The 18,984-nt window shown below is 51.7% G+C and overlaps 1 protein-coding gene across 1 annotated transcript; it reads right to left on the bottom strand.

Annotated features, from left to right (window-relative positions):
- Positions 1 to 13,995: 13,995 nt before the first annotated feature.
- On the bottom strand, positions 13,996 to 17,554 carry ZFP36L1 (ZFP36 ring finger protein like 1). Its single transcript, XM_040068368.1, has 2 exons — positions 17,340 to 17,554; positions 13,996 to 16,521 (listed from the first exon to the last, which is right to left on the bottom strand). Exons 1-2 carry the CDS (start codon positions 17,394 to 17,396, stop codon positions 15,571 to 15,573), a joined length of 1,008 nt encoding a protein of 335 aa, XP_039924302.1. The 5' UTR covers positions 17,397 to 17,554; the 3' UTR covers positions 13,996 to 15,570.
- Positions 17,555 to 18,984: the final 1,430 nt, after the last annotated feature.

The raw sequence follows: 18,984 nt of genomic DNA, 5'->3' as shown, positions 1-18,984 counted from the left end.
CCTTCAAAGAAACTTCTCCCAGCTCAGCTTAGCTAGTCAGAGCTGTAGAGGAACTGTATGGATTTACTTTTTTTTTTTTTCTTTTTTTTTTTTTAAAGTAAAGGAAAACCTGTCCAAGGCTCTGGCTAAGCCAAAAAGCAATTAACAAATTGATTGAATTTCTGCAATACAAAAATATTGGGTTCACCAGTCAGGTGGCACCGCCAGAAATTCTTTTCAGTGTTCCCTGGGACACATTCTTTTCAGTGTCCTGGGGACTGGACTTTTTCTCCCCACAAAACTTGAATATCTCCAAAATCTGGCTTTAGAAGTAGCGCTGGAAAACCAGCCAATTCAGACCAGTCCTGGCAGGGGTTTCTAGCACCCCAGTGTGTCCTGGTGCCCCTACAGAGACATTCCCTTTCCCAGCAAGGGTGCTCCAGCAGACATTCCTGCTGCCTGTTGCTGTGACAGTGCAGCAGGGAGAGTCTGACGTTCATTACAGCCAGTTGTGAGCCATTCAGTTTTTTATGGGAAGCAACCAACACCCAAAACTGCACCCAGAAACCTAGGAACCGTGGCACTGTTTCCTGGAGGGACACGGGCACTGTGTGCCCCCAAGATGACTCCTTGAACAAATGCACTGGGCTTCTGCAGTGGCTGCTGTCTCTGAGAGGGTTTACGGCGTGACCTCAGGAAGGACCAGTGCAGCAATCCAAGCCTGCCAGGCTGGGAAATGCGGGTAACAACCCGTCAAAGGGCAGCGTTGCAGAACTGTGGCCCTTTCCACCAGTGCATCATTACTTCTGCGCTGCCCATCCTTGAACTCCTCCAGGTTAAGTCACTGTTTTCTCAGCACTCTGCATGGGATAACATACCACAGGTCCAGGGAGGCTTAAGGTCCCCTTGAGAAGCACCCATCTTGTCTGAATGAAGATTCACGGATTAGATGGTCTGTTGGTCTATTCCAGTACACCCTTGTCTGTGTCTGGGGCAGAAGCTCCGCTTTCCTCCCAGATATGATGGTTTTGGAAAGGAAAAGCAAGGCAGAACATGTATGACGACCGCTGAGGCAGATCAGACTGCTCACCCTGATGAAAGACAGGGTGTCCCCAGGGCTGTGCCATGCCACCTCCCTGTCCCAGCAGCTGTAGCCACTACAGCAGCACAGAATCACAAGTGCTGAGAGGCAGTGCAGTTACCAACACCCAGGACATCCCATTCCCGACATCCTGGCTAGCATTGAGGGGAGGATGAAGAGAGCAGCCTGTGGAAGGGGCATGATGCTGCCAGCAGCCTCCTGCACCCTGCCACCAGCTGGCACTGGCACAGGGAGCAGCACTTCTGACAGACACAGCCAGCTCTTGGGCCATCCTCCCACCAGGAGACTGGGGCCTGCGAGGATACTTCTTTGTGCCACGGTGCATGGAGTGGCACAGCTCCCAAAACCCCAATTCAGGAAGAAGTGGGCTGAGGGGTCACCAGATCCTCCCCTTACAGTTGGCGGCCAAAAGCACGGCACCACCACGCTGACACTTCCCAGTGCCTGCAGCTAAAGTTATCTCCAGTGTGCAAGCAAGGATGCCTTTCCCACAAGGGAGCACTGGCAGGGGCCATGACACTCCCATCCCCCCATTTGAAAGGCGGGAGTGAGGAGGTGGGGCTGTCTGCACCGAGGGCTCTCCAGTGAGCTCTGTTTATGGCTCTGATGCCAGGCACAAGGTACAATTCCTATTACAGCTCGCATTTCCATGCCCCGTTGTTTAATCCAAGCGCGTCAATGCAACCTCACGTCACAGGCATGTGAGCTGGAAACGTCCAGTTGGTGTTGAGTCACAGACAGCACCTCAGCAGTGCTTTGGATCCCAGCACCGCTGGATCCCGACACATCACAAAAGCCAGGACAAACCCCAGCGTCGAAGGGATCGCACGCCATCACCGGAACCACATCTGCCCACTGCACTGCTACTACCTGAGACACGGGAATTTTGCAGGAGATGTCCTGGCGGGCACCCTGGAGGGGAGGACAGGACTGTTCCTGGTGTGGATGGATGGCATGGGCAGGGAAGGACAGGGAAAGACAGGGAGGGGGGCAGGGAAGGGATGAAGGAGGCGGGTGCTGGCCTGACCCACCTGCGCAGATCCCACCAGCCCTGCCCTGGGACGGCTGCGCTCCGGCCGGGTGCGCTGTGTGGGCAGGGCTGGCAACTCCCAAAAAGCTCCTTTCAAGGCAAAGGGCTCGCATTAAGGCAGGACTTGCGCTTCTTTCTCCCAGCATTCATCTGGTGTCAAGACAAAAATTCCTTTACACTTTTTAATGGTTTTTTTTTCACTTGAGAATACCTCAAGGGGAATTCTGAATACCTCACAGTATGTGTTCATTGGTATTTATATCTGAGCTGCAGTAGCAGAGTTGTGTGAATATTGAGTAATGTTCCAGGCAGAACTCAAATAAAAATAATTGAGTTTCCTCACCGAACAGAATCTGCTTCCCCACCTAAATAGTAATTCTCTATTCAGGGAAGTACCCAGCACTTAATCTGCTCATTTCCTTTTTTTTTTTTTTCTTCTCCCAAGAGGGTTATTCCATTTGGAAATTATTAAAATGCAACCAAACTCTATGTCAGAAAATCATTCGAAAATGAAAACAGGTATTTAAACACTGCTCCACCTAAGCATGGCAATTGTTTTCAGCATCTTCTGATAAAGCTTCTAGCAAACATGGTACCTTTTTTTTTTTTTTTTTTTTTTTTTCCTGGCCTGAAGTAGCTCAGAATCAATTTTCTACACAAAATAACGTGCCCAGCACAATTTGAGCTTGTTCTCTTAGTATGTAACTGTTCAGGTAACACTCATGAAAAACGTTGCCTTGATATCAAGCCCGTGGAAGCAGAAGAGTTTTGTTTGATCAATGATTCACCGTGTCAAAGAAAGCAGCGCTGACTTTCCTTCTCTGTTGTCAACAACGCAGTCCCCCAGAGGGGCTGGGAGGCAGCCAGGGTGAAGGGGAATTCTGTTTCCATGACTCATCCATTCCTGGGCTGCAGCGGAGACAGCCAGCAAGTGGTCAATCGGTGGCAATTGTCATGGGGACTTGGCGGTGTGGATGTTCAGACCATCAGCATATTTCACAAGAGCCATTCAAAAGCGCTTCCTCTTCAGGAAAGCGGGACCTGAAGCTGCCTCTAAACCTGAAAAATCCCACCTGTATTTCTTACCAAACCCCGACCTCAACAGCCTTCCTCTGCGTCATTTATTTAAAAGGGGGGTTTGCAGCATTGTTAGCAATGATGAGAGCAAATTAATTAAAGCACCAACTGAGTAATACAGCAGAGCCGGGTAAGAGCCAGGGGTGTATACATCAGGCAGAAAAAAAGCAAGCGTGCTTCAGAACTGGAATATTTTAGAAAGTAATGTAGGAGAAGAAATTTTAAATTTTTTCCATTTTCTAATCGAGTCTTTCTGTAAGTCTTCCCCCTACGGCACATTGTGTTCTCAGTGCTCCTTAAAGTTCATCAAGACAAAGAAGTATGTTCAACAAAATAGACAATAGCCCTGTGCCTCAAAAACCACTATAAGTTCCCCACACTTGTTCGGGGAGGCTTCCAGCCGTCCCACAACGCAGCTGGATTTATCCAGCCCTCCATCTTAAAAGGCGAGTCTTATTTCCACCAGACCTCCTTCCAGCACGTCCCTTGAGCCAAGGCTCCACTAAAATAGAAATCATCTGTCTTTTTCTTTTTCTGTGTAGTTCTCAGTCCTGTAGGCGTTGCCGAAGGAGCTGACCTGGCCTGTCCGGTCCCTCCTCCTGTGCCCGGCTCCCGGGGGAGGCAGGTGACGGGACGGGACGGACCCAGCCGCTTCATGAGAGCAGCCAGCGCACAGGGAGGACGCAGCTGCTGTCCTGGAAGACAAGGTCTCTTTTGCAAGATGCGGGGACACCTCAGGCTGCTGCAGGGCACAGAGCCCCTCCCTGCCCCGCTGCCGCCGCGGGCAGCCGGGCTCACGGCGCCCGCATGGCCCGGGGCTGCGGGCTCCGCGGGGGCTGCGAATGGGCGCTTAGCGTCCGTGCGCGGGATGGCCCTGCCTCTCCTGCTATGCATGCATCCAGCACCTAAATCCGGCTTGATTTCCCTCTGAAAGCTTGCACTGCAACTAAAAACAAACCGACCGAACCCCAGACATTAAAAGCGGGGGGGTGTTTTTAAGAACAATTTTGTAGCACAGCGAACTTCAAGACGGAGTAGCTTCACTCGGGCTAGGTTCTGTACAAATACAAAGGCGGTTCTCGAATGAATACGGTCCCATATGATGTTCTTTTGTCCCAGGCATAAGGAAGCAGCTCCAGAACACTGGTAATCTTTTTCCATGGTGCTATCCAGGTCTGAAATAACTGGGGTGTGGTAAATCTATGCTGACGTAAATGAGAGAAGGTGTTTTGAAGAACCCAGGACAGGGAGAACAAATTAAAACCAGCGAAGTTTGCTGAAACTTACACAAGAAAACCCCACTCTATTTTCTGTTTCTTATTTTTGTGACTGTAGAAATTAATTTTAAATTACAGAAAGGAGGCCAGAAGGCCAGAGCCAGTATGCTTTGCCTCGGTGAACCAGCAGTAACCAAACGAGAAGACTGGCAATGAACCAGCCATGATGAAGTTTAGTATCTGGAGATTCAGAGTTCCACCTGGATCAACAGCTGGCCCCTATTTGTGATACAGGATGAACCTAAATCTCACCACCACACGCAACTGGGTCAGCTGGGAGCGGGACTCCGTACCAAATCACCAGTGGCACTGTCCTCAAGGCAGTGACAATATCTTGCTTTGACCTTTTTTTCCTCCCTCTCTCAAAGCTGCAGAAGGCTGTGGAGCCGACTTCTGGTACTTACTGAGGACAAAAACCACCTTTGCTTGCTGCATTCATTTGCTAAATAGCATGACAGCCTGTCAGGAACATTCTGAACCATTGTTTGGGCTTGGTTTTTATATTCCTTTTCCTCTAGCAAAGTACCTGCAAGCTTAGTACAAACAGATAAACAGTCAAGCACAGCTTGCAGCCTAGCTACATACTTCAGTCTTGAACTACTGAGGTTTTGGATGATGTCAGTCTGGTCTCCCGAGGGCTGCTGTTGTCATCAGATAGTGGGGCTGATAAGGCACATGTTATGATGAGGTGTGCTGTTGGGTTTAATCATAGTATCGTGCATGAAGTAGGAAAGAAAGCGGTGTATTTCCTGGTACAGTACCTTGATAAGGCTCTCACTGCTTCATAGGTATTTCCACCACACTGTCCTCTGCTCAGCACGCTACAGATTGCTGACAGTCTGAAAGTACAAACAGTGCTAGGGTGCAAAAACCCAGTTCCTCCATCAAAAACATGTTTATTTGGGACTTTTTGTCTCTTTTCCCGATCTCAATTTCACTCCTCCTCTCTCTCTCTCTCTTTTTTTTTTTTTTTTTTTTTTAATGTTTTACAAAGCAGGACTCAAAGCAGCTGTTGAGTGCTGGGCAAAGTACAGTCAGTTTCTAGAGCAGGTTTTTCCCTGTCCCTCATTCCCCACCTGAAATCTAGCACAGCCTAACAGTCAGTTAGGGCTGGATTTGAAGGCTCTGGCCCCCACCAGCACTTGTTTCCACACTGCTCCGATGCTCACTGCTGAATTGCAGTTTCTTCCTGTCTTCCTGGTTTACTTCATATTGAACATTATGATTTGTTTTACTGGATTTTACCTTTTTAGCATTCGTGTTCCTAGTCCACTTTCTGTGTTTTACTTAGGTGAAGCAGAGGAACAGGCTAGATCCCTTGATCAAATTTCATTGCCCCCTGCAGAAAAGAGTCATGGCAGTCCCAGTCCTACCAGCGGGAGCTCAAAGAAAGATGTGCAAAAATTGAAGAAGTCGACATTTCTGCCAGCTCTGGCCTTTTCAGAGCAATCTCTATGTACCAGAAAAGCAGGCATAATATATTCTTTTGAAATTCTAATTATATAAGTTTTCATCTTGGACCATGCTATCTACCAGTTTTTAATGAAGAAAGAGACACATCACTGCCTAAAAGAGCTGACAGAAATAAAGTGCAGATACCACTGCTGGAACAACGTCTGATACTTCTGGTTGTCCAGCTCATCTACTCTTTACGGTGATTTAGATTCATACTTTCTGTTTCGGCAACTAGAATAAGATTGTATTTGTATGGGTTTCTTATTCGGATACACTAGACGTCTGGTCTATCCCCTTTCCTTACGATACCACAACAGGAAACCAGATTCTCATTGCTGAAATCCTAACACAGGTCAAGACTGATTCCTAAAACCAGCCAGTCTCCCATTCAGCTTTCAGATGAGGCGGATGTTAGGAGACAATATTTTACTTGCAGTACGCTCCGAGGTGATCCAAAATCCCTCCGTGAGGACCATCACTGCTTTGCCAAGGAGCCTCCTCTCCAGGGCAGAACACGATTCTAAAATGTTGGTGGTGTGGTGGCCGCTGGTGAGGGATGGTGGATGGTTTTGTTGATCTAAATAACTTGGCAGAGTTATTCAGAAGGGTGAGGCAGCGCACGGTGAAAGGCTTGCTGTACTTTTCTACGGCGACCAACACTGGGCAAAGGAGGCTGCTGATACAGTGGCGAGATGACCATTTGTGATGAACAAGGAGAGACTGCCTCTTTTCCCAGTGCATGTTTGCCCCTTGGAAATGAGCTGATCAGGGAGGCCACAGAGAGGCCACAGGACCAAACTCTACAGCTGAATTTTTTTAAAGCCAGATAATTTTATGACCGCTGTTAAGCGCTGTAATTTACGTAAACCAAGATAATGGTAAATGGAAACAAATCAACTCTGTGTTTCAAAGCTGATGTTCCCTGGGGATGGGGAATAATGTCTCTCCTTCAGGGAGGAAAACCAAAGGGCAGGAGTATGGCTTCCTTTGAGTGCACTGGTGGGGGCCCCAGACTGCTCCAGCCTGACAGCGGGGTGACAGCCCAGGGACCCTGGGTGCCGTGAGCACAGTGCTAACATCAGTTGCATAGACATTATGTATGCACACTTATTCATACATGCAACCCACCGGGGATAAACTCTGCATAATCAGGCACCCAGCGCTGCCAGGCTGTGTGAGGGGAGCCAGGACACCCCACAGAAATGGGGCAGGGCCCTGGCTGGCAGCACAATGCCGGGACAAGAGGTGGAACTCTGATTCCCATTGTATTCCTAGCAGAACCAGTATAACTTGACACAGTGCTTTCCTCCTGACCTCATCCCACATTAGGCCAGGAAGGTTAAATTTATCACCTCGAGCACCAAAGGCAGGACAGCATCACCAAGTGCAGAACCAAGCTGAAAATGAAAGTCCAGGGTGGGTCTAGGACATCCTATATTTTTAGCAGGCAGGCAAAGAGAATCACGAAAAGGTTTCGAAAATCACATTCCCTGGGAACAGGCTGGAGAAGGGAACAGCTGGCAGGAAAGCTGAAAGGTAAAACCACACGCGCCATTTTGCAGGACTTTGTCTGGAAGTTGGGCTCCAGTCCTGTTAATGAAAGGCAATGGGATAAAAAGTGGCCACAAACCTCTGTAGGAGGCATTCAGGTTCAGTATGGGTTACATATAGAGAGGTTAAAATTGCCTGAGCCTTGAAACTCCCTGACAAGGGAATGCTGTGCACACTTCAGTGCTGGAGACACTCAAGGCTATCAATAGTCAACTCCCCCTGCTTGAGGGGTGGTTTGAGAATAGTGAGTTCAGACCTGTCACAGTTAAAAGAGAGGGTCTGAATGATTCACTAGAAGTTCCAATCTGCCAATCTGGGTGACAGACTGATAACCCCACAGGCTGTGGACCACTGGCCTCCCCCAGCTGTCTGCCCTCAATTTCTTGCCAGCTGCTCGCTTTTGAAACAAACTTTTACATGTTTTCAAAACATCTCCGGTTCTGTTTTCATCCACACTGGAAGTGTTTTTCTGGTTAGAAAAATTGCTGGAAGAAAGAAAATGCCTTGGTCAGCAAATTCAGTCAATGAATCCAAAGCCCACATTACCTAAACCTAAGAGGAAATAATTTTCTGCAGCTCTTCTAGCTTTTTTGGCTGGGCACCCTGAAGAAGGGGTAAATTAGGTTTGTTTTCAGCTTTTCAATCTTATTATAAGTTTGTAAGTATAATGGGAGAAAATGGAGTTATTTGTAAACACAGCAAAGAATATCTGAGTCTCAGGGAAAATAAACGGGGAGCCTCTTCGCACATTTTCACTGCCATCCCTTTTCCAAGCAAAGGTGCACCTTTTACACTCTGCTGTGGGCCTTTAACAAAAGGCTTTTTAACAAAAGCTCTCCTCATATCTTGTGACCGTAACTTCTCAGTCAACCAGAACTTTGCTAGTGCTCAGAAGCACTGGCAGCATCTCCAGAGCTGTGCAACACAGTATTTTCTCTCCACATTGCCGTAATCAAGGTAAATCACAAAGGTTCCCACCTCAGACTGCTCAAGAAGTCTCTTTATAGGGAACACAGCAAGAGCTTTAACAGCTTCATTGGCGTTTGTTCCATATTGCTTAATGTCTCCTTAGAGGCCGTGGCTACCATCCCAAACAATATTTCTATGGCTTGCGTGGCTACATCCTTTTCCTGTGAATCAACGCTGGCATCTGCTCACCCAGAGTATTCAGGAGAAATATTTGCTGTTGCCTGGAGACTATGACAGGAGAAAAAGTATCAGGAGTCCTGAATTATTTTTGCAGCTCTTTCTGTGCTACTGTGCCACTGCGGAACAATCCCCTTCGCCCGGCAATTGTATCTCTAACAGGGCTTTAAAACCTGTGGAACAGGTACAGATATACTTGCCAAGCGCCCAAGACACCTGTAAAGTCCTCCCAGACCCACATGTGAAAGGCATCGCGTAGAAATTACAAAATACATCTGCACAGGCCAAGCAGACTCCATCCGTCTTCGTCAACATCGTCATTGCTCGCGCTTTCCGTCCTCCCTGGGCGGGAGATAAACCCTGCAGGGAGAGCAGGACTCCATGGAGACACCCTCCACCACCACCCCTTAATTCTTCAAAATTAATGTCTCGCCCCGAGCGGCCCACGTGCTGAGCAGCGCTCTGGTAGCACCGAGGTACCGCAAACAGGCTGTGCCTCCACCCGCCTGCTGCGCTGGGACTTTAAACACACACTGAAATGCCGAACCCTCACATGTTTCCACCGACTCCAGCCGTTAAAACCTTTCCCATCCCACCGGCAACCGCTCGCATCTGTGGGGGATGAGGAAACTTCCTTCCACCCAGAGGCGCAAGAAAACTCTGGAGCTGGCAGTCACGTGCTCCACAGCAGCCTCGCAACCCGCAGGATCCTGGACGGAAAAATTTCACTTCCATGTGTTGACTAAGTTAATGTGGTGGGGATGGTGGGCGGACATAAAACGAAACTGTGAAAAGAGATTAATTTGCAGCTGGAGCCCAGGCAGGGAGGATTCCAGTCCTCTGTTTGCTCAGAAAATGGCAGCTACTACCAAAAGTCAGTCAAAAAGAAGAGGTTAGGGCAGGGGTAATTAAAAAAAAAAAAAAAAAAAAAAATCAAAAACGAGGGGGGGTGGGGGCAGCAGCAAAAGTGAAACAAAGCCTCTCTGGAAATTACCATGTGGAATTCAAAACATTTGCAGTATAATAAACCCAGGCGAGCCCATAAAGCTGCAGTAGGCAAAAGGAGCTCTGTTCTGCCTACGAGGAAACCCGAACCGGCGTCACGGCTGGCAGCAGCCGCCCCGCAGCCCCGCTTCCTCCCGCCCCACGGCGCAGCGCTGCGGCTCGCTGCCCTCGGCGATGCTTAACGCCGCGTCTGTTTCCACTCTTACCCCTTCACTTCGGAGGAGGAGGATATAAATCAGCTGCGGAGCTGCCCACAGGGCTTAGTCACAGCAGGTATTGGTTTAGGGTGTCTTAGAGGAACTTTTTTTTTTTTCCCCCCCCCCCTCTAAGTATTCTAGGGAATAAGCGTCGGCTTTGTGAGGAAAAGGCATTGCTGAATGGGCCAAAGAGTTTCTAAACAAAGGACATTTTACATCACCAGGCAGAATCATCTTCTAAGATTCTGGACTGAACTCAGCCTCGAGGGCAAGACGTGTTCTGTGAATTCCCAGCAGACACTTGAAGTATCCCCACCGAGCCAGCCTCACCATCTGGCCCAGTGTTCCCAGCCCAAGAGACTCTCTACAACTCCTTAAGCACCCCCCACGCCCCGCCTTCCTCCTACCTATCTCCTTCCTAACACCGGTTTTGCTTCTTTCTTCCTGTTTGTGGCTGGTTCATACCCCGCAAACTGCTTCTGCTGAGAGCTCCTCCTGACCCCTCTTCTGTAGGGCCCAGGTTAAGAAAGGCACCGTTCTTCACTCTTAAATTTTTTACCTCTTTTCACGTCACGCTTTTGCTTGTTGCCGGATCATCTGGTCACTCAGCACAGCACCTCTCTGCAGCAGAGCCGCCTCATCAGCCCCGCTGCGCCGCACCACACCTCACACCTTCACGTTTGTCTGTCGTAATGTAGGGCACGAGGAGCCTCCCCGAGGCACAAGCCTCTCTCTCCCTCCCAGGCAGTGTTTTTGTGTCAGTGCTGCCCCTGGACATGTTCTTCAGCCTCCAGCCTCCACAATACCCCCAGCACTGAAGTCAGGAGCCTCTTTGTTCACACACTGACCACAGCACCTTCTCTCAAAGCCTCTTTCTCCAGGCTCAAGCACATGCTAACTTTCCCCAACACAGGCCACACAAATTGCAGCAATTAGCAAGTGTAAAGGGCATGCTGTGGTTTTTGCCTGTATGACTGACTCTTAATAATCATTCATATCCTTGTGCACGGTCATCAGATAGTATCCAGCAGGCTACATTATCCAGACCTTCCCCTCAGCTTGATGCTCTGGAGCCCCACTAGATAGACCCAGTTTATTGCCCTTCATGCACTTGAACATGAGTGGTCTTCAGACTGTAGACAGCATGGCTTCTTTCTCACCCATGCTGTCCCCACGCTGTGTGGACTCAATCTCTGGCTCTCGATTCCTAGCGGTGACCCCATCCTTTCCTGCCCCACTGCCATCTTCCCTCTGCTCTGCAAAGGCCTGGCAGAGCCCGTTCTTCCCAAGGTGATTTGCAGCAGCAGCCCAAAGTCCCCTCCACAGACCACTGCACTTACTGCATAGGAACTATACAGACTGAAAATGTGAGCCAGCTTCTAATAGTCCTCCTTTCTTCTCCAAATCCTTTCCCTTTCTGCTTCCCAATTTCATGGCTATACTGGCGAGACAAACTGTCAGGACCAAGAACTTGGAAGATTTCAGGGTTCCTTTTAAATGGTATTTTTCATCACTCGCAATCCGGCACACTGTATATATGTACAGGTGATACTAAACAAAGCACCAGAAGTTAAATTCCCAAGTGCCTTTAAAAACAAAACCATGAGCAACAACAAAGAACCCCTATTTGACTTTTCATCTCTCTCCTGTGACCAGGAAATGAGATGGCCGCTGCTTCTACAGGCCCTAATTGCAGAACAGAAGATGTTTTAGCACAAAAGCCACAGCTAGCCCATAGCAAAGAAGTGCGTATTCAATAGCGTTGCTGGGACAGATACAGGTGTTGCAGGAATTAGGAAGGGGAGAGGCAGGTACCAGGGTGGGATCTGAGCCACCTGGATCTCTGCAGATCAAAGTCACCACACTGTTCCCTACCAAGAGGCAACTGGCACAGCCAGCCATACACAATGGCTCTAATTTCCAAGATATATCGAGGGTGGTAGCACTAGGCTCATCTGACTTCAAAGCCAAAAACCAGCAGATGCTCGTAGCCCAGAGGCATGGACCAAGTCCCTTCGTAGGAGCCCACAGCAAGCGCCCATGACTACAACAAAATGTGTGCAAAGATAAGCAAGAGCCGCCCCAGCAAGAACTGTAAGTGCAACCCACGAAGTGTACTGAGGCACACTTGGCCATGGCACCTTACAGACGTCTTGTTCTTGTGGGTGCTTCTCTGTGCCCTCCCACAGCAGACACGCCAGGACCAACTGCACCGATGCACAGGCCCAGCCCTATTTTATGGCCACTCTGAAAGTCCCGTGCACTGAATCAATAAGCCAGAGTCCTCAAGTCACAGGAATGTATGTCTCAAAACTATCATGTCAGAATAGGCTATTTATACTTTCCTGAGCCTTGGCTAGGCTTTACCAGGCATGGCAGATTCACCTAATCAACCGTTACGTGAACTTGCTGACCCTGTGAGAAAGAGCATGGACAAGCCCATCCATGGTAAATACAAGGAAGGAGAAGTCTCTCCAGAGTGTCTGCTGCCACATACCAAAGCTGCAGTGAATCCTAATGGTATCCAATCAGGTAAATCCTTTCACTGCTGAAGGCTCTTGCATCCTGTCCTGCTCTTCTCTATCCCCTGTGTGAACCAGCTCAAGGTTAGTTTCAAAAGGCAAAACACAGAGTGACCAAGCATATATCATTAATAAACTCACAGGAGAAGAATGGTCTCCTGGCTTCCCGGAATCAGTGCAAAGGACAAGGGAAGTACCCAAGTACCATGAGCAAAGACCTACTTTTAGCACAGTGGTTGTTTGCCATGCCAATAGCATTGTGCAACTGATACAGCTATTTTCTTCATCAATTATTAACTGGTGAAAGACTATTTGTTTGAAGAGCTGCACAGAAAGTCCAGAAAGGAAGCAAGCAGTTTCAAGCTCCATGTGTGTGCCCTGCGATAGGCTTGGGATCCCCTCCAGATCAGATACTCTCACTCTTCAGGGGCCGAGAGCTTGATTCCCAGCAGCAGAGGAGGAACACCTGGGCACTTGCTGCAACTGGGCACAAGTCTCCCAGGCAGAACCCATCCCTCACAAGAGACTCATTGCCTTTATGCCCAGGAGCAAGGCTGCAGCCAACGGTACTGCTGAAGGCCAGCAGTGCTGAAGCTGTGCCTGCAGCCCTTCTCTCAGGGATCAGCACGCAGGCTACACCACGCATGAGTTCACATCAGTATCTCCCAAACAAACTCCACACACAGCTTTTGCAGTGTTCAAGGGAAGCAGCTTCCATCAGCAACACTCTTCTTCCCTCATCTTTCCTCCACCCAGCTCACCTTTAGTGCCAGACCACACAAGTGCATAGAGCTAACAGCAGAGAAGGTTGGTTCACTGGTGTAAGCCTTGAGGTATCCTACAGCTTTTATTTGGCAGGAACTTTTCCAACATGAATTAGGAAATCTGAACACGGAGGCATGTTAAGACAGCTGAAGGTGGTTCAGCAGCAACATTTCAGCCTCAGTTTGGAGGCATAAGCTTGCTCCATAGGAGAGCTCAAAGGTAAAAACACAAGACTAACACCATCGAGCAGCGCTGGCAAGGATGTGTTCCTAAACAAAACCAATGGCCTGAGAAGTTTCTGGGATTGCTGACACTTCAAGATGTACAAGGGCTTAAACACGATAGCGGGGTGATGTGTGCACACACTCGAGCCTTCGCTAAGGGTTCATGTTCCTGTCCCCCACAAAGCACCAAACAGCCCCTCTGTGCAAGCAGACCCAGTACCACTAACAAGCCAGGACTGAGATTTGGAGTTATCTCTTAACACTTCAACATCCCACTTCAGCCTCGCTGGAAACACACATAAGCCCTCCTGGAAGGGGAAGGAGCCATGCAGGAACACACAAGGCACACAAGCAACAAAAGCCAAACCCAGGTTTAAGCCATGCTCATCAGAAAGGACTGGTCAGGAACAAGACTGAGTGACTCAAGCACTCCGTAAGAGACAGAGAAGGTAAGAGGCCACTGGGGTAGGTCACGTCAGGTATTTGCTGCCGCTGATCTGCTCCCAAGCACTTGCAGGGCTGACCCACTGAATCAGTGAGGAACTATGGAGGGATGCCTGGGCACACTGTGGGCACTTCAAGGGTCAAGAGAAGGGAAACAGCTGTGTTTGTCGGGTTGTCTAAAACCAGCCCCTCAATTTTTGCAAGTAAAACCAGCTCCAGTGTCAGTTTCTTGAAAAAACTTGGGGTTTATTGATTTAAACTGCAAACAGTCATTACAAAAGAGATTCTCTTTTAAATAAACTCACACAAAGAGGAAGAAAAAGCAGTGTAGCGAACAGTAACAGGGGGAAAAAAATTACATTCATTATTCTCTTTGTGCCAGTCCCATTCACCTTGGCAAGGAAAACTCCAAACTTGGAATACAGAAATGCAAAGACAAACTGTATTTGGAATGTCTTCAGATAGGCACTTTGAGCCCAAGGCTTTTCTCCTTGAAGCATCTATACAATTAGAGGAAGAAAAAGGTCTTCCTTCCACGTTGTCTCGCAACAGAGCTCAGGTATGTACATTCTAAAGCCCAGGTAGGCAAGACCCGGGAGAGGGGAAGAGAAGGAGAAGAGAAAAGGCAAAGATGCACAACAACTCCATTTGCAGTCCAACACAAAAAAAGGGGGAGGGAGTTCTAAAATAAATAATCCAAACACAGTTTTTGCATTTTTTTAAATTAATTTTTCATTTTTTAAAATAAAATAACCAAAAAAAGTGTAAAGTTACAAAAAATGTCATTGTAGTATAATATATTAAACTGTGGGGAAAAAAGGAAAAAAGACACTTCACAATCTTAAGATTAATATGGAAGATCATAATTTAAACATAAAAGAATATATTCTATGGATTCATCATCCCGATAAATATGAACAAAATTAAAAAGCAAAGGTTTCGGCAATAAATACGTTTTGATAAGTTAAATAAGCTTTTTATATTGTTGTGCAGTGACAAGCAAAATTTGCTCTCCAATTTCTGAAAAGTTATACAAAATTAAAAACCCAGAAAAAAATAATAAAAAGCTTGGCGTGAGTGCTCTAAGATAGGTCTAAAGTACTCTAGAGCAAAACCATTAAAGCTATGTCTACTGGAACTTTGTTTACACGAACTTGTGTGTGTGTGGAATGACTTCTGTTGGCCCCACCCCTCTATTTCTTTATTTGTTTTAAGATGTCACATGTATACATGGGGAACTTTAGCACCAAAATCAAGTCTCTCATAGTCCATCTGTTTTTCATTTTTCTTTTGTTTTCTTCCTCCCAGTCGAAGTCCCACTCACGTTACAATCTTTGTCCGTTCTCAGCTTTTCTTCCCGCAGACCTGAGCGGATCCAGGCAAGATTTAGTCTTTAAGGGGAGGGAGAAAGAGGACTGGATGTTAACACTTGCCCACATGCCTGCAGCCTAGCAGAAACTGGCCAGCTGGGAAGGGACCGGGAGAGGGCGATGCAGTACGTGGCCAGTGGAGGGAGCCGGATTCGGACATTTCCTGCACATCTGGAAGTGCACAGAGCTGCTGGTGCCCTCTGCAGCTGGAGAGGTAATACAGTCACAGTGAAAAGTGTTAAAAGGCACTAATTTTGTAAACGTTATTGCTTCTCATCGTAATTTTGGCACTTAAGGTTTAAGCCAGTGGGTATCAGGCAGGCAGGTGGACACGTTAACATCCAGCTTGGACTACTGGGGACAAGGTGGGGGGAGTTCAGCTTAACATTGTAATAGAGGTGGGGAGGGGCAAGCGGAAGCCCCAGATTAGTCGTCAGAGATGGAGAGTCTGCTGAAGATGGGAAGACGTCTTGAGGTGTCCAGGATAGGGGAATCTGAGCCGCTGTGGCTGCTGCTGGAGCTGCTCAGATAGCCCTCCTGGTCAGAGAGGGAGTCCTGAGGACTGGGTGGCGAGTCAAATATGTTGGGGGACTCGGACATGGGCCTGAACAAGAAGGTAGTGGGGGAGCTCCCGCTGGGCACCTGCACCCCCATGCTGGGGGCAAAGAGACTGACCAGCTCCTGGCTGGAGAAGGTGAAAGGGTTGCTGGCGCAGTCAGGCAAGGTGGGGGAGCCCAGCAGGTCGTCGGCGCTCAGCATGGGCGGCGGTGTGATGGAAGTGGGGCTGTCCAGCAGCCCGCTGGCAGCAGCGCTGGGGAAGCCGGCGAAGCTGAAGCTGTGCTGCAGGCGGGGTCTGTCGGTGAGGGCGGGCTCCCGGCTCCCCGCCACGGCGCGGCGCTCCTCCGCGTTGTGGATGAAGTGGCAGCGCGGCCCATAGGGGCAGAAGCCGATGGTGTGGAAAGTGCGGCACAGCTCGGTCTTGTACTTGGGGTGACGGGTGAGGCTCCGCAGCTCGTGGATGCCGTGGGCGAACTGGCACTTGTCACCGTACTTGCAGGCGCCGTTCTCCTCGAAGGGGCGGCACAGCTCCGTCTTGTAGCGGCTGGAGTTGACCTGTCCCCCGGGCTGCTTTTGCTGCAGTAGGCGCTCGCCACCCTCGGAGAAGGAGCGGTCCCGGAAGCGGCTTTCCCGGGGGCCCAGCATGGGAGCCGGCTCCCCTTTCAGGCTGCTGAGGAGCTGGTTCTGGTGAAACTTGGAGTTGGGCAGGGTGACAGAATGCCTCCTAGGGAAACCCCCGCCCGCCGGGGTGCCCACCGCCTTCCTGTCCAGCAGGCACCCGCTGACACCCGAGGGGCTGTAATTCAACATCTTGTTGCTCTGCGGGGACAAAGCAAGGGCCGGTCACGTCACTGCCGCCACCTCCTCCTCCGTCCCCGCGCAGCCCCGAGAGCGCGGCGCGGCACCACACCGCCCGGCACCGCCGAGGCCCGGGGAGCGACGGCCGCCCTGCCCCAACAGCCCTCCCACCCCGCTCCGTCCCTCGGCGGCCGCATCTGCCGCAGCCCCTCCGCCGCCCCACGCCCGGGCCCCCCGCCGCGCCCCTCCCGGTTCCCGGCGCGCAGCGCTCCCGCCGCGAGCCGAGCGCCCGGCGCGGGGGGGCGCCCGAAAAACCCCGCGCGGCGGGAGCGCTTCCCCGGGGACGGCGGCGGGCGGGAAGGGCAGCGCGCGGCGCGGCGCCCGCCCAACCGCTCCCGCAGCGCGGCCGGCGAGGGGCGGCCGAGCCCCGCGGGGAGGGAGCCCGCCCGCTCCTTCCCCCCGCCCGGGCCCGCGGCAGCGCCGCCGCCCGCCGCGCCGCGCCCGGGCGTGTTGTAGCGCGGCGGCCCCGGGGGCACGGGCTAAGGATCCAGCCCCCCCGCTCGACGCCGCGGCTGAGCCCGCCGGGAGCGCGGGCGGCTCCCCCGCCCTTCCTCCTCCGGAGCGGCCGAGGCGGGAAGCGCGGGCGGGAGAGACCCCGGCGTCCCGAGACGGGGCGGCCGCACTCGGTCCCCGCCTTGCGCCCTCCGGTCCCAGCGCAGAACTCGCTCACGACCAGAAAACGAAGCGGGGGGAGGGGAGCGGGGAAGCCCGAACGCGAACCCTAAGGAAGCTGAAAAGCCCCGAAAGTCGGCGGCGGAACACCCCGCCGGCGCCCTTACCTTGCATAAAACTTCGCTCAAGTCGAAGATGGTGGGCGACACCAGGGCTGTGGACATCTTCGGCGAGCGAGGGGGGAAGCGAGTGGGGCAGCGGCACTCGGACACGAGGAGTCACGGCGTGGGTAAGGCACAGCCTCCAGCGCCCCTGCTCGCAGCCTCCCCCCGCCGCCGACGCCGCCACCAGCCCGCCCGGCCGCCGCGCCCGCTCGCCGCTTCCAGGGGGCTCGGGGAAAAGCTCAACTTATAAAGTTTGTGACTTAACCCGGGAGGAGGAGCCGGCGGCGGGAAAGGGGAGGAGAAGGAGGGCAGGGTGATTGACACCGCGACTGAATCACCCGGGCGGGCAGGCCCAAAAAAAACTTTCGGGAGGAAGGAGGTGGGGAGGGGGGAGGGGGGGGAAAGCACGCGAAGCGGCGAGCGGGTGGGTGGGCGGCTCTGGCGGGCCGGGCCGGGCCGGGCCTGGCCCGCCCTGCCCCGCGCTGCGCAGCGCCGCGCCGGAGGGTGGCGGTTGTGCGGCCGCACCGAGCGACTCCGCGAGCCTCTGCGCGCGTGGCCGTTTGCGCTCGTGTCTCCGCGCGCGCGCCCCCGCCCGCGCGCTCGTCCGCGTGCGTCCGCGTTGTGCGCGGGTGTCCGCGTGCGTGCGCGCGTATCACTCGGCACGCGCCCGCGCCCGCGCGGGAGCTCCCCTCCGCCGGCGCGCGCGGCCGTCCCGTTGCGCTCCGCGCGGGGGGAGCGGCGGCCGCGCGCCCAACGGCCGCGCTGGGCGGAGGCTCCGCGGCTCGCGGACTGCTTCCCGCGGAAACCCAGAGCGGTGCGCCCGCTTGGATTTGAACTGATGGGAGCCGCGTTGGGCCCCGTTTGTCCCCCCGGAGGGCTTTGCGCGGATCGCCCCCGGCCGCCCCCTCCTCCCTCCGGGCCTTACTACTTCTTTCAGATTTTTACTGAAACTTGGCAGGCTCTGCGAGGGGAAATAGCTCACATCCCCGAGTAATTTACGTTGTTAAAACGCGTGTCTGCCCTTTAAAAGGGTGTTTGATAAATCCTGCCTTTTCTCCCAGTCTCCGGGACACAACACTGTAAAACTGAAAAAAAAAAAAAAAAAATAAATTAAAAAAGAAGGTCTCTAAGCAAGTAATCTGTTTCAGGTTTTAGTAAGCGAAGTATGATTCAGTGATTCACACTGATACCGGTATGGCAGAGACGAGGGGGAACAATGGTGGCAGTTTCTGTATAAAAATAAAAATGAGCCCAACTGTTGAAGGCTTGTCAGTACGCGGGCGCCTCAGCGCTCCGACTCTGCCCAGATATCCCGCTCAGCCCCAGCTGTAACTCCAGAGGGTGTTCCAGCCGAGGCTGAGCAATGGCATCTGAGCCCTCTTCCCGGCGCAGGCGGGCGCGGGGGGCCCTGCCCCCGCCCTGCAGGCTCGTCCTCCTTCCCTGCACTCCGCCTTGGCTGGGAGAACAGAAAGCCCTGCCTTGGGCTGCAGAGCGCTGACCCGAGCGGCCATCGCACCGACAACTTCAAACAAATGATCCACTTCCTCCTCTGTTTGCTTTGGAGTCGCGGCATCTGGACTTTGCGCTGGCGGCTGATCTTTTTTTCCCTCCTTTGGTCTTCAGGAACAACCAAAATAACCAACCGAGG

The sequence above is a fragment of the Hirundo rustica genome, chromosome 6 (genome assembly GCF_015227805.2).
Source record: "Hirundo rustica isolate bHirRus1 chromosome 6, bHirRus1.pri.v3, whole genome shotgun sequence".
Taxonomy (NCBI): Eukaryota; Metazoa; Chordata; class Aves; order Passeriformes; family Hirundinidae; genus Hirundo; species Hirundo rustica.
This window is presented reverse-complemented; position numbering and strand designations above follow the sequence as displayed.